This window comes from Cuculus canorus, chromosome 21 (genome assembly GCF_017976375.1).
Source record: "Cuculus canorus isolate bCucCan1 chromosome 21, bCucCan1.pri, whole genome shotgun sequence".
In the NCBI taxonomy this organism is placed as follows: domain Eukaryota; kingdom Metazoa; phylum Chordata; class Aves; order Cuculiformes; family Cuculidae; genus Cuculus; species Cuculus canorus.
This window is the reverse complement of record NC_071421.1, coordinates 3,255,314-3,268,911: the sequence shown is the minus strand read 5'-3', so window position 1 is coordinate 3,268,911 and position 13,598 is coordinate 3,255,314. Positions and strand designations below refer to the sequence as shown.

Below are 13,598 nucleotides of genomic sequence, written 5' to 3'. Positions count from 1 at the left end.
AAGTGCTGTCTCTGAAATCGGTTTCCCCGCTCTGTCCTGTTGGTGCTGCCGGCTGCCGCTTGCCTTTCCGTAGTGGGCTTGCTTGCAGAATGAATTCACATCAAATACGTGCTACCGTTGCACCTACTCTCAATGTCTCACCGGGTTTTTTGAGGACCTACAACCGTCTTTGTCCTTCTCCCAAGTGAGCAGTTGTCGTCTGCTGCCGTGCCCACGCCTTTGCTCGCCGGAGATGCTGAGCAAGCAGAGCACATGCCACTGAGGGTTCTTTCTCTCCTGTGTTTCAGGCTGCGATGCCGGGCGCTGGGGCCCCGACTGCGCTCACACCTGCGACTGCAGCAACAGCGACGGGAGCTGCAACGCGGTGACGGGGCAGTGCGTCTGCGAGGCCGGCTACACAGGCGGCCGCTGCGAAAAGAGTGAGTGCTGCCAGCGGGCTGCCCTGCTTCCCTTCGAGCTGAGCCAAATGATACGGATCCATTCTCCGGGGGAAAGGCATCAGGCGGGCATCAAGGAGCCTCCTGCCTTCTCCCTGCAAAGGGAGCAGGGGATGCTGCAGTGCAGGTCTCTCCGCAGCGCTTCTCGGGTCGGTGCCCGTGGCCCGTCTGTGGAGTTGCCAGTCCTGTCCAAGGGTGGTTGGGTGATGTGGGTGCCTATCTGTAAGGGGTAGCGTAGAGCCCACCAGTCCTTATAATAAAAGCAGCTGGCAGATGCCGTTATTCCCGTTCGGCGCCTGAGCTCCTGCCTTAGCACAGCTTCCTGGGGATACCAGGAAAGATCAGGCTCTCAGTCTCATTTGCTTCTGCTTGCTAGAGTGCCCGGACGGATGGTTTGGGCTGAGCTGCCGGCACCGGTGCCAGTGTGACAACGGGGCTGCCTGTGACCACGTCAGCGGAGCCTGTACCTGCAGCCCAGGCTGGCGAGGAACCTTCTGTGAGCATGGTGAGTACCTGTGCCGGGGCTCCCGTGGACCCCCCTCTCCTCGCCACCCAGGGTCTGTGCTCCTTGTGTGACTTTGCTACTCCGTTACAGCCAAGAGAATCCCTCGAGATGGTGATGGAGAAAACCATGTGTCCACAGGCTGCTAAGTCTGGTTTTAATTCTGAAGGGAAGAGGTCTAGGGGAGAAAAAAAAAGACTAATGGAATGTAAACAAGGATTAAATGCATAGATATTGGGAAGAAATGTTTTGCTGGGAGGGTGGGGAGGCCCTGGCCCAGGTTGCCCAGAGCAGTGGTGCTGCCCCATCCCTGGAGGGGTTCCAGGCCAGGTTGGATGGGGCTTGGAGCCCCTGATCCAGTGGGAGGTGTCCCTGCCCATGGCAGGGGGTGGAACTGGATGGGCTTTGAGGTCCTTTCCAACACAGACCATTCCATGATTCTATGATCGTTTCTGCTGGGAGGTTTCCATCTCTCTATATAGGCATTCTGTGAGGATATATCTTTTGTTATCTGCAGCTTGTCCTGATGGATTTTATGGACTGGAATGCCGGGAAACCTGTGACTGCCTGAACGGTGCCCGCTGTGACCCTGTAACGGGCCAATGCCACTGTCTCCCTGGCTGGGACGGCCCCCGCTGTGGTCAGGGTAAGTGTCACCGCTGCTGCCGGTGGTGGGATGGAGCCAGGCAGGAAAACCCTCTCCGCGAGGCACTCCAGAGTCCTTGCCGTGTCTTGTGCTACGAGGTCATAGAGACCTGAGGTTTAGGTATCTGTTCCCTACGTGTGATTTTCTCCGTGTGGAGGTTAATTCTTTGCGGCAGAGAAGTATTTGGTTTCAGAGAGGGGCTGGAGGGGCTCTGGCTGTGCACATTGTTGTCGACAGGCTATGAGGGTGGGGGTTGTTCAGCCTGAAGAAGAGCAGTCTGCAAGTAGACCTTAGAGCAGCTTCTAGTATGGAAAGGGGCTCCAGGAAAGCTGGGAAGGGGATCTTGATCAGGGCATGCAGGGATAGGACATGGGGAATGGTTTTAAGCTCAAAGAGAGGAGATGGAGATGAAGAAATGCTTTCCTGTGAGGGTAGGGAGGCCCTGGTTGAGGTTGCCCAGAGCAGCGGTGACTGCCCCATCCCTGGAGGGGTTCCAGGCCAGGTTGGATGGGGCTTTGGAGCCCCTGAGCCAGCGGGAGGTGTCCCTGCCCATGGCAGGGGGTGGGACTGGATGGGCTTTGAGGTCCCTTCCAACCCAAACATTCTATGATTCTGTGAATGTAAAGAGGGCTTGGACATGCAGCCAAACTCTTCCAAATATGTAAAATGACAGCAGTGTCCGTGATTGGGTGTCAGATACCTGTACAATACAGCTGTTATTCCCATAGCACCTTACAGAGCCGCCAAAGCAGCCGCACACCAGTGATTTGCTCTCACGGACGATTGCCTTTGGGGTGGTTAGTAGGAGGCTGCCTGATGTAATCCATACCTGCTACCTAACAGTTCTGCCTCCTTCTGCTCCCACGAAGCGTGCCAGGAGAACAGGTACGGCGAGAACTGCAGCCAGGCATGCAACTGTTTCAACAACGCCACCTGCAACCACATCAGCGGCCAATGTCTCTGTGCAGCCGGATGGACGGGACCCACGTGCCAGCAAGGTAATGCACCTTACGGCATCTCCCAACCCAGGCTGCTCCCTCCCTCGGCCAGCGTGCGTTGAAAACGCCTTTTCTCAGGGTGGGCTGGAGTTTTCAATACAAAAAGCTGAGACAGTACGCTAGCAAAGGCAGGTTGCAGCTGAGATTGCACTTAGCTATGCGGCGTTGAGTCCTTCACGAAGAGAGAAGCTGGGAGGTCGCCTCTCCGGGAGCATCAGAAATTGCAGTGACTTGCAATTCCATAGCAGCACCCAGAGGAACAGCTTGATTGTCCACAGCACTGAGCATTCCAACACCAAGTCAGCGATGCCTTTAGGCACAGCTCAGCGTAACTGTGTGTGTGAGAACAACGCAGTTGTTAAATGGCTTCTTTTATCTCTGCCAAGCACTACCCGGGTTTAGGAGAGGAAGATGTTCTGCAGCTCAGGACCGAAGGCACCACCGAGCGCCTCCCCTGGCTGCTGAACTCACCCAACCTTTCCTCTTTGATGCATTTGCCGCTACCTGAGCTACAAAGCTCTAAAGAAATTGGGCACCCAGAGCTACAAAGCTCTAAAGAAATTGGGCACCCAGTGCCCCGCGTCATCGCTGCCTCTTACCTGAGCAGGTTAAAATAGTAAATGTCTTTATGTGCGCAGCTAAAAAGCTTCAGAGTGTTGCTATCTCCTCTCCACGCCTCTCACTGCGGGTACTCATGGCTTTGGTTAGTAGCCAGCCACCCGCCCATCGCTTCAGCAGGCTGCCAGTGGGGGTTGCCTTGGGAGCTGGGTTTTGACTGGGACATTTTGCCTTTTTTTCCACAGTGTGCCCAGTGGGTTTCTATGGGAGGAGCTGCCGCCAGCGCTGCCTCTGCCAAAACGGTGGCACGTGTGACCCTGCCACAGGGCTCTGTGCTTGCCCCGAGGGGTGGACGGGGCTCGCCTGCGAGCTGGGTGAGTAACGGTGCGTCAGCAATGCTGGGAAGGGGGCTCTGGCACAAACTTCTCCTGTTTTGCACTCTATTCCTTTGAAGGCTGGGGTGGTAGCGTGCATGGCACTAGTGCGGTGTGACCATGAGCAAGGGTTTGAGGTCCTGCCCCACATGTTTGAGATGTATGGGGGTCCAGGTGACAGGGATCCCATCAGTGGTGATCCAGATCCGATGGGTGGGGGGCAGGAGGAGGGGCCAGACTCTGCTCAGTGATGCCCAGTGACAGGACAAGTGGCACTGGGCACAAACCAGAGCACAGGAAGTTCCACCTGAACAGAAAGGAAAACTTCTTCCCTGTGCTGGTGACAGAGCCCTGGAACTGGCTGCCCAGGGAGGTGTGGAGTCTCCTTCTCTGGAGAACTCCAATCCTGCCTGGACGCGATCCTGAGCAGCTGCTGGAGGGGACCCTGCTTTAGCAGGAGGGTTGGATAGGATGAGCTCCGGAGGGTTGGGTGGGATGAGCTCCAGAGAGTCTTTCCAACCATTCTGGGATTCCGGGACTGTGTTTCACCATTGCCCTCCTCCCAGAGTGTGTGCAGGGACGGCACGGGGCCGACTGCCGGCAGCGCTGTGAGTGCCAGCACGGGGGGCTCTGCGACCGCCAGAAGGGCCACTGCGTCTGCCAGCCGGGCTGGATGGGCGAGAAGTGCGAGCACCGTAAGTCGGATGGGGCTTGGAGCCCCTGATCCAGTGGGAGGTGTCCCTGCCCACGGCAGGGGGTAGAACTGGGTGGGCTTTTTTAAGTCCTTTCCAACCCAAACCATTCTATGATTCTATGAAAAAACTTCCACGTCGCCTTTCCTTTGTAACTTTGTCGTCTCCCTCGTGTCTGCATCTCTGAAGCCTGTCCAGAGGGGCTGTTCGGGGCACGCTGCGAAGAGCACTGCGACTGTGGGGACAACGTTTCGTGCCATCACATTACTGGTGCTTGCGATTGCCCCCGCGGCTGGAGGGGACGGCGCTGCGAGAAAGGTGAGCCAGCACCGCATCCAGGCACCGCTGGGTACATCCCTGGCTCAGGGAGAACTGAGGCTCCTGCCAAAGCCTGGGGAAGGAGAGAAACTTCATTTTTAATAAGAATTACAAACTGTGGCACAATGTTTTGAGGAGCTGACAGCCTGCCCTGAATTGATTCCTGTAAAAGCTGCTGTCTAGCCAGCTGCCGCACCGAGGGTCTGCTCAGCACCGCGTGAGGCAGCCGGGGGAGAGGGCAGGAGCTGGCCTGGGGCTCTGATGCCTTTCAGGCATTAACAATAACTTGAAAGCCAGTCAGGAGGCTTATGTCTCTTTGCTTGTTTTCCCACAGCCTGCCTGCCAGGTTCGTTCGGGAAGAACTGTGCCAACCGCTGCGCCTGTCCCCGGGGAGTGCCGTGCGATCACATCACCGGCCGCTGCGGCTGCCCGCCGGGCTTTACGGGCTCTGGATGTGAAAAACGTATGGAGAAAGGAGTGATCTTCTTACACTTCCGTTGACAGGCTCTGGGAACGCGACCGGTCAAGCAGTTACTACAAAAAAAAAAGAGAGGGGAAGAGAAAGGGAAAAAAAAAAAAAGACAACCCCAACAGGATCCTGTGCCAGGGAGCAGCTCACAGTTTGGCAGCTGGGTGCATGCCCACAAAATGTTAGCAAAGCACAGGGAGCCAAGTGGGAAATCAGAGCTACGTATTTATCCAGAGGATTAGCAATAAATCAGTATTAAAAGGAGCTCCTGTGGGTATGAGCAAGTCTGGAAGAGACACAGGCATGCGAGCACATTCTTTACCCAGGGGACAGGGGTGTAGTTGCGATGCTTGAGCGTGTGCGGGGAAGGAAGTTTGGGAGAGTATGAGGGGAGGTAGGGCTAGCATTGCAAAAGGCATCTAACACCTTTAAGTACTCGGGTTTCCCTTCAATCAGTCTCTCCTGGAGTCAGGGAACTGCTTGTGTGCTGGGAACCAGCTCCCTTTACTTTTTGGGTGGCAAAAAAACCTTCACTGTCATAAAAAAAGCTTCCTAAATCCTAGCCAAAAAAAAAAAAAAACGTGGGGGGAAAGTCTTGCCTAGAGGGGTGGGATAGCTTCTACTAAGCAAATCTGTCATCTTGGTGCTCTCTCTCCTGCCAGCCTGCCTGCCAGGGACCTTCGGTGAGGGCTGTGCTCAGATCTGCCAGTGCGCCGGAGCCAGCCAGGAGTGCCACCCGGTCACCGGCGCCTGCCTCTGCGCCCCCGGCACCCACGGCCCTGCCTGCCAGCTGGGTGAGTCTGCGCTCGTGTTCTCTTCTGCCTCTCAGACCTTTGCACGTTGCTGCCCGAGGCTATGGCAGCGGTGATGGGTCAGAGCCAGCGCTCCCATCCCAGCAGCTGGCGCTGGGCGGGCTGCACGAGAAGCTCACTGAGATGGCTTCAAAGCTCAGGTCTTTCCTGGTTTCTTCTAGTGGTTGCTTTTGCCCTCATCACCGTGGCCAAGGTCTTTTCTCATTCCGTTCTTACCCATTGCCCAGTGCTTACAGCTCTGAGTCTGCCCAGACAAGTGTTTTCTTGCTCCCTTGCCTGGCCCTGACCTCGGCACGGTCTCTCAATGACTAATTGGTAAGGAAGAGTTCACATAAACAAAACACCGTTCTCATCTGCGCTCAGGTTGGACTTTTTTGCCATTTTATTTTTGCATTGTGTGACGTTTACCCACCGTATCTTCAGCAGAGCGGTTCTGAGCGGTCTAGAGCTCTTTGGCGTTGTTGGTTGGTTGCCATGTGGTTACTTAAAAGCCCTTTTTGGGTTTTTCCATCGCTCCTGGTGAGCAGCCGGCCCCTCAGAGCTGCTGCCGCATCCCTGCGCTTCAGCGTGTGCTGCGTGGAGGGCAGAGGCACCTGGATTGCACCAGGGGAGGATTAGACTGGATATTAGGAAATATTCCTTCATGGAAAGGGCTGTTGAGCACTGGGAGAGGCTGCCCAGGGAAGTGGTGAAATTACCACCCCTGGAAGGATTTAAAAGCCATGTGGATGTGGCACTTAGGGACGTAGTTTAGTGGTGGAGCTGGCAGTGTGAGGTTACCGGTTGGACTCGATCTTAAAGGTCTTTTCCAACCTACATGATTCTGTGATTCCGTGTGATTCTCCGAGCATGGCTCGTTCATTTGGCTGCAACGTGTGGCTCACACCTGACACACCCAGCTCACGCCAAGGGATCCATGCACGGGACTCGCACGCCCTTGGCGCGCTGCTGGAGCTAGTTGACTCGTGTGTCTTTTGGAGCAGCTCTGTGCTACAAAACAGATTGGCAACCCCTGACTGTGCCAGCCTGGCACAAACCCGCTCACCGCAGAGCTTCCTCTCTGTTGGAATGCCTGTCTGAATCCACATGGGGTGGGTTTTTCCAGAGTGGTTGGACCTTTTTCTCCTCTTTTTAGGCTTGAGACCATTGGTTTTTTTCCCCTGCAGCCTGCTCGCCGGGGTGGTACGGCCACAACTGCGAAAGACCCTGCAAGTGCAAGAACGGGGGCCAGTGTGACATTGCCACGGGGATGTGCCACTGCCCGCCCGGCTTCATCGGTGCTGACTGCGGTGTTGGTGAGTGCCCAAGAAGATGCGAGCTTGCAGGAGGCGAATGGCGATGGGTGCAAATCCTGCACTCAGCCAGGCTGCTGACCCTGCAGGAGATGAGAAGCCATCCCTCAGGCAGTGCCTGACTCCTGAAGAGCTCCTTCTCACACTTTGCAACCTGCCCTATCTGCAATGCCCTCCCTGCTTCAGCTGGCGTAAGGTGATGCTGCAGTTGCAGCTGATCTCTTTTGCTGTCTGAACCACAGAAATGTTTTCTTGCTCCATTTTTCTTATGCCAAAATGATTTCTCCCCTCTGAAAAGCTCACCACAGCAGCCTTTTGCATTGCGTCGTCACGGTATTGCTCTCTCTCTCTGCTAAAAATGCTCTGCTCCTGCAACAGAAGGAAACCTAAAAGCTCTGTTCCTGGTCTGCCAACCATCCTGTGCACTTGCAACAGGGCTGCAGCCTCCTCCTGCCTCCCCTTGTGCCCCGTTGCTTTGCTGTGTGCCATTGCGACGCCGTTCCTCTCCAGCCTACCGAGACAGTGAGCTGTGCTTTGGTGTAACCAAGGTTCTCTCCTCCCACCAGGATGTCCTTCTGGTCGCTACGGCAAGGACTGTGAGGGGGTGTGCTCCTGTGGGGACGGCGCTACCTGTCACCACGTCACTGGAGACTGCGTTTGCCCACTGGGAAGAGTTGGTGCCAACTGTGAGCAAGGTAAATATTAGCAGCAGGAAGCTGCATCGGGACAAGCAGGCAGTGGGCTGGAGAAGGTCCCGAATGGGAACTGATTTCTTTGCCCCAACTCCTCTGCCTGCATTGGGGTGCTCCTGCCCAAACCGTGCCACCTTCTGTGTGCCCACTGCCGCCTCCTCTTGTCCCACAGGCTGTGAGAAGAACCGCTATGGGCTGGGCTGCCAGCAGACCTGCTCCTGCCGCAACGGGGGACTGTGTGATCCCGCTGACGGCTCCTGTACCTGTGCGCTAGGGTGGATGGGAAAATCCTGTGAATTAGGTAAACCTGGCTTGGATGCATTGTCCCACCTTGGCCCAGTAACCACGGAGCTCGCTCAGCATTGCTTCATACTGGGTCCAGTTTCGGTTACCCTACCTGTGACTATTCTGCCCTACCATGTCCCAGCCCTCAAAGAGAACAGGAGTAGGGCCAGCCCTCCAGCTGCTGAGCAGCTCCATCACTGTGTCTTCCCTGCAGAATGCCCGCCGGGAATGTACGGTGCCAACTGCCAGCTCCGCTGTGCCTGCCTGCACAACTCCACCTGTGACCCGGTGACGGGCATCTGCCGCTGCTCCGCAGGCCACTATGGGCCCCTGTGTGAACACAGTGAGTTGTGACAGCACAAAGACCTTTGGCTTTGCAAGGGGGTGGTTTCCTAAAGCTCATCCAGAGAGCAAGACCATAGGACAGAGGTGTGACCCGCTGCAGTAGCACGCAGGGCTGTGGGCACCCATGGGCTCTCCCTTCCTTTGTGGTGTTCTGGCGAACCCTTCCCAGGCTGCAGATAAACGCAGAGAAGGTGATTTCTATTCTCTCCGTGAATTGGAACTGGATGATCTTTAAGGTTCCTTCTAACCCAAAGCATTCTATGACACAGAGGTGTCATTCCAAGGCAGCCGGGCTCGTCCCCGCTGTGCAGCTTAGCGTTGGGCAGCTGAGCAAACGCTTTAGAGCCAAAATGCTGTGCTTTGCAAGCCAGGCGTGCTGCAGGATGCTGCTCCTCTGCACTGGGAACAGTAGCTTTGGGCACTGGGTAGAGAGAAAGGCTCGCTGCTTCTCTCTGGTGGGCTGACAGAGGCTTTGCTGCAGAGGCTGTCTGCAGCTGAGCCTGTGTCCAACCCCTCTGGGCTTTAATGCACTCTCCACCTGGCTCCATCCCAGGTTGTCCGCCGGGTTTCCATGGAGCTGGCTGCCGGGAGCGCTGCGACTGTGAGCACGGAGCAGGCTGTGATCCAGCCAGCGGTCGCTGTCGGTGTCCCACTGGGCTTCGTGGCAAGCGCTGTCAGACAGGTAGCACACCCTCCTCCAGCTTCCCCAGACACAAGCGCGATCCCAGGGCACAGTCTTGTAGCGCCTGTGCTGTATCTCACCTCTCAAAGCAGGCTGCCAGGAAGGAACGTACGGCGAGGGATGCCAGCAGCTCTGCGACTGCGCCAGCAACGCGCCCTGTGACCCAACCACGGGGCGCTGCCTCTGCCCCCCCGGCAAAACCGGCCCCAAGTGCCGCTCAGGTGAGTGGAACCACAGCGCAAGAGGGGCAACTAGGAGCCCAGTCCTAAAAGGGGTGCAAAACCTCTCTTGTTGGAGCTGAATTGTCAGGGAAGAGGGTTTCTTTCTTTGTGTCCCCCCTTCAAAGAGAAAGAGGGCACCTTCAGCCTCTGCTCAGAGCGCAAATGCACCCCCAGTGTCCGTGCGTTTAGCTCAGCAGAGTCAAAATGCTGAGAGAGCTGGGGGTGTTCAGCCTGGAGAAGAGGAGGCTGAGGGGAGACCTTATTGCTCTCTACAACTGCCTGAAAGGAGGTTGTGGAGAGGAGGCAGCTGGGCTCTACTCCCAAGTGACAGGGGACAGGACAAGGGGGAATGGCCTCAAGCTCCACCAGGGGAGGTTCAGACTGGACATCAGGAAAAAATTCTTCACAGTAAGAGTCATGGGGCACTGGAACAGCTGCCCAGGGAGGGGGTCGAGTCACCTTCCCTGGAGGGGTTTAAGGAACGGGTGGATGAAGTGCTGAGGGACATGGTTTAGGGAGTGTTAGGAATGGTTGGACTCGATGATCCAGTGGGTCCTTTCCAACCTGGTGATTCTATGAAATGCAGAAGGAACACCTTGTTTTGGGAGGCTCTCATCTCCTGTATTGAGAACAAGCGGGGAGGCTGGGGGAAGCAAAAAGCTCTCTGCCTTTTCTTGCCCTCAGCCTCCACCGCGGGCTCTCCCTGTGGCAGAGCAGGAAATGCCCAAGCGCTCTTGCTCAGCTGCAGCCTGAGCTCCTCTCTGCCCCCTCCCCAGACTGCCGGCCCACCAAGTATGGCCCAGACTGCAGCCTGACCTGCCAGTGTGCCCCCAGCAGCGCCTACTGCAATGCCCGGAATGGCCAGTGCCGCTGCCTGAACGGCTACCTGGGACCGACGTGCCGGGAAGGTAACGTATAGCGCTGCACCACAGTGAGTACCCCCTGGTGCACGCGGTGGGGGGATCCTAACGCAGAAGATGCTGCTGCAGGGGGATGCTATGGTACCTGTGCTTGGGCTGTGGCACAGCAGGACTTGACCTCTCCTGGTTTCCCTTCCAGCTGTGCAGCCCCTGGCACCCACCGGGTCCCCTCTGCTCCAGCCGGGCGAGCACTAGGTCCTGCAGCCACCAGCAGCGCTTCCTCCATGTGACCAAGCAGCCACCTGGAAAAGCCAAGGACAGATTTAACCATCTTGTTTACAAGTCACATGAGCGGTTACCATTTTCTGACAGACTAAGCTGCCGCTTTTGGAGTTGTCCGAGTGAGGCTGAAGCACCGAGTGGAACCAGATCACCACGGCGGCACGGGTTGGCCTCTGGGCACTCACGCTAACACCGGCACACAACCTCAGCCAGAAGGACAAACAGTTCAGAAGTGATTGCTTCTGGTGAGCGGACTTGAACAGCTCATGGGAGCTGAAATTATGGTCAAACTTCCCCCCCCACCTCCAGGTATTTATGCAACAATATTTATGGGGATGCTGCACAACAGCGTTGTCAGAACCTCTCCTGGCATTGTGCCTCCTGAGGAAGCGCCGCCTCACTTGAATCTTTATTTGTAATTTGAATTTGCAATGGTCTTGTACTGTAAATCATTATTTGCCATGGGGAGAAGACGTTGGGCACCCCTCTCTGCAGAGCCAGTGCCTACAGCCCCATCCTCTCCTGTCTGCGGGGCCCCCAGTTTGCATTCCCAGTGATGGGCATTTGCATCCTGGTTGGCAGCACTGTCTGCTCCCGATGAGCTTTGAAGGGCGCCAGGAGCATTTCAGCCCCCGTGGGCTGCACACGGTGTTTGCTCACCAAAAATCAAGCCTAAATTAGGCGTAATAATCTGTATGGAGAGAGACAAAGCTCTTGCATGGTCCAGTAAATGCAAATCCCTGTTTAAGTGTTCTCACCCCGGCTCTGACCCTCTGCATTACATTTCCATCCCAGTTGAACCCAGGAGCTGGGACAGAGGTAGGAGGAAGAGCCAGGAGGCTGCACAGCCACAGTCAGCTCCTGGCTCGGCCATGAGAGCAAAGCCATGGCAAAAGCTCAGCTGCCACCCTGCAGCAACAGGGAACACCATCGCCCCATTCCTATTCCTGATGGAATTTTATTTTAATCTGTATATAACTTGTAATTTTTTGCTAATTCTTATTTTATTTCTTCCTTAACAGTATTTTTTGCATTAGATACCGTTCTTGTGAAGAAATATTAATATAATTCTGTAGTGAAGGACCAAAATTGTGTAATTAAGGTTGTATGATTGGTAACCAAGGAGTAGGAAGATGTTGTCCACGTGCCAAACGGCCCTGACGGACCCTGTCAGTCTTGCTGCCGACTCTCCAGACAATCATAGGTTTTGTTACATTTGCCTCTATGTGACCATTGCACAGGTTTCTATTTATTTCCTGGGCTCTGCTCCAGGAGAGCACAAAAACATACCCTGACCTTAAGCATCAGGATAGATGGATCCTGTCCCGTTAGAGCATGAAACCCTGAGCTGAGCTCCTGGCAGCTGCTTGGAGTAAACCACACGTCTGAGCATCTTTCTGACAGCAGCCACAGCAACTCTGTACCTGTACTTTTTGTATGATAATTTTTTTTTCCATTCTTATTTCCTGATACAGTTTTGCTTCCTCTTTCCATACCACCACTGTCACTCTTTTTGGATCTCATCTCCTCTAATTTAGCACTGATGAAAACTTTTACTTCTTCCACAGTTAAATAAACAGAAAGCGTCACTGAATTTCTGGCTTTATGGTCTCTCTCTTATTCAGTTACCCTTGAAATGTGCAGCTTTTTAATTAGGACACCCGTCACGGCTAACAGGTTAAACAAGAGACTCACCGGTGCTGCTGGTGCTCTGTGCAGTTCTCACTTTGGGTGAGAACATGTTTCCTTTGGGAATCCAGGAATTTATTGCTTATCCAATTAATCCTTTTAACGCTTTAATCAAAACAGATGCATTATTGCAATAATTCAAAGCCAGAGAAGCCTCACCCAGAAATCATAGCCGATGTTTGCCCTCCACAAGGCGCGTCCGAGAGCCGCTCAGCCCCATCTCCTGCCTCCACCCCAGTGGCTCTATGGCATCAAACGTTCAACTCACAGAAAACCCAGATGCAAACTGCTCAGCCCTCTTCGTTAAGCACTTGTGCTGGGGCACATCCTGCAGCACTGCTCTTCTTCACCATCTTGGCTTGCTCAGCTGGTGGGACTTTCAAATCACTTCCCTCTGGCTGGCATATCCCGTTTCTATCCCTAGAAATGACTCCATGAGACATCTGAGACCGCACCAGCTTCTGGCATCCGACCAAGAGTCCTTGGGCATCACCTCACCCTTCTGAGGTTACAGGGGTGTTCGCAAGAATGAAGAATCCCTGTGGGGTAGAAAAAAGGAAGGAGAGAAAAAAAAAAAAGAGGGAAAAATTGGGCCAAGAAATCAGCCTAGCACAGAGATTTAAGTTGTTAAAAAAACACAGTTAGGGTGTGCTCTCACCATGCCCCAGGTCTTCCCACCCAAGGAAGAGGTGGCAGCAGGAGCCCCTTCAGAGCCCAGGATGGTTCCACAGCCTTTTCAAATGAAGCCAACACCTCGTCTGCCTCCTCAAGCCCGTTCCAGGTCGTTAGCGTGGCCAGGAGCACATGGATGCTGGGTCTCACATTAATTAGACCAGTCCTGAACAGCAGGATCTACCACCTGCGACTGCTCCAGACAAACCAAATTCCCCAAGAAAGGCTCTCCTGCTCCCATCTTGCTATAGGTTGAGCCTGGAGAGGTTTGAAGACCCCTGAAATAAGTCTCCACATCTCTCCTTGGCTGTGAGCCTACACGGCAGTCTCTACGCGCCGCTGCTCCATCCAATGGATGTTGGACTCCGCTGTGCGGCTGAGGATCGGCCGGGAACTCTCCCCATCCCTCAGCCCAGCACCAGCCTATGAGGAGAACAGAGCCGAGCACGTAACGAGGAAGGGGCGCGTGGAAGGTGAGGGCTGTGCCGCTCCCCGACCCACAGGTGCTGGGGAGAGGGGTCCTGGTTTCCCCCCAGTTCCAGCCTTGCTCCTCACCATTTCACCATCACTCCCTGCCCATTGCCTCCCCATCCTCCTCCCTGTTCCTTGCTCGGTTTCTCCCTGTTCCCAGCCATTTCTCCCCATTCCTGTTGGTTGCTGACCCTTCCCAGTTTCCCCCCGGTTCCAGCTCACTCCTCCCCATTCCCTGTCTGGTTCCTCCCCAGTTCCAGTCCTGTTACTGCCTCGGTTCCTCCTCATTCCCTCTCCGGTT

At 55.1% G+C, this 13,598-nt stretch overlaps 1 protein-coding gene and 1 long non-coding RNA gene across 7 annotated transcripts in view; one reads left to right on the top strand and one right to left on the bottom strand.

Moving 5' to 3' along the window:
• Window positions 1-12,139, top strand: part of MEGF6 (multiple EGF like domains 6) — a 92,530-nt gene extending 80,391 nt beyond the window's left edge. For 2 of the 6 annotated variants that reach the window (XM_054085571.1, XM_054085575.1), the window contains 17 exons: window positions 288-419; window positions 814-942; window positions 1,457-1,585; window positions 2,455-2,583; window positions 3,387-3,515; window positions 4,082-4,210; window positions 4,397-4,525; window positions 4,860-4,988; window positions 5,657-5,788; window positions 6,973-7,101; window positions 7,665-7,793; window positions 7,963-8,091; window positions 8,290-8,418; window positions 8,974-9,102; window positions 9,195-9,323; window positions 10,100-10,231; window positions 10,383-12,138. In XM_054085571.1, the coding sequence (XP_053941546.1) occupies window positions 288-419; window positions 814-942; window positions 1,457-1,585; window positions 2,455-2,583; window positions 3,387-3,515; window positions 4,082-4,210; window positions 4,397-4,525; window positions 4,860-4,988; window positions 5,657-5,788; window positions 6,973-7,101; window positions 7,665-7,793; window positions 7,963-8,091; window positions 8,290-8,418; window positions 8,974-9,102; window positions 9,195-9,323; window positions 10,100-10,231; window positions 10,383-10,438 (2,129 nt within the window). In that variant the 3' untranslated portion in view covers window positions 10,439-12,138. Of the gene's footprint in view, window positions 1-287; window positions 420-813; window positions 943-1,456; window positions 1,586-2,454; window positions 2,584-3,386; window positions 3,516-4,081; window positions 4,211-4,396; window positions 4,526-4,859; window positions 4,989-5,656; window positions 5,789-6,972; window positions 7,102-7,664; window positions 7,794-7,962; window positions 8,092-8,289; window positions 8,419-8,973; window positions 9,103-9,191; window positions 9,324-10,099; window positions 10,232-10,382 lie in introns of all 6 variants that reach the window. The other 4 variants (XM_054085570.1, XM_054085573.1, XM_054085572.1 and 1 more) reach the window with 3 other exon arrangements.
• Window positions 7,227-13,123, bottom strand: LOC128854234 (uncharacterized). The gene is made up of 5 exons (XR_008453216.1): window positions 12,813-13,123; window positions 12,423-12,693; window positions 12,161-12,259; window positions 10,329-10,485; window positions 7,227-7,467 (listed from the first exon to the last, which is right to left on the bottom strand). It is a non-coding gene; the product is annotated as an uncharacterized LOC128854234 (long non-coding RNA).
• Window positions 13,124-13,598: the final 475 nt, after the last annotated feature.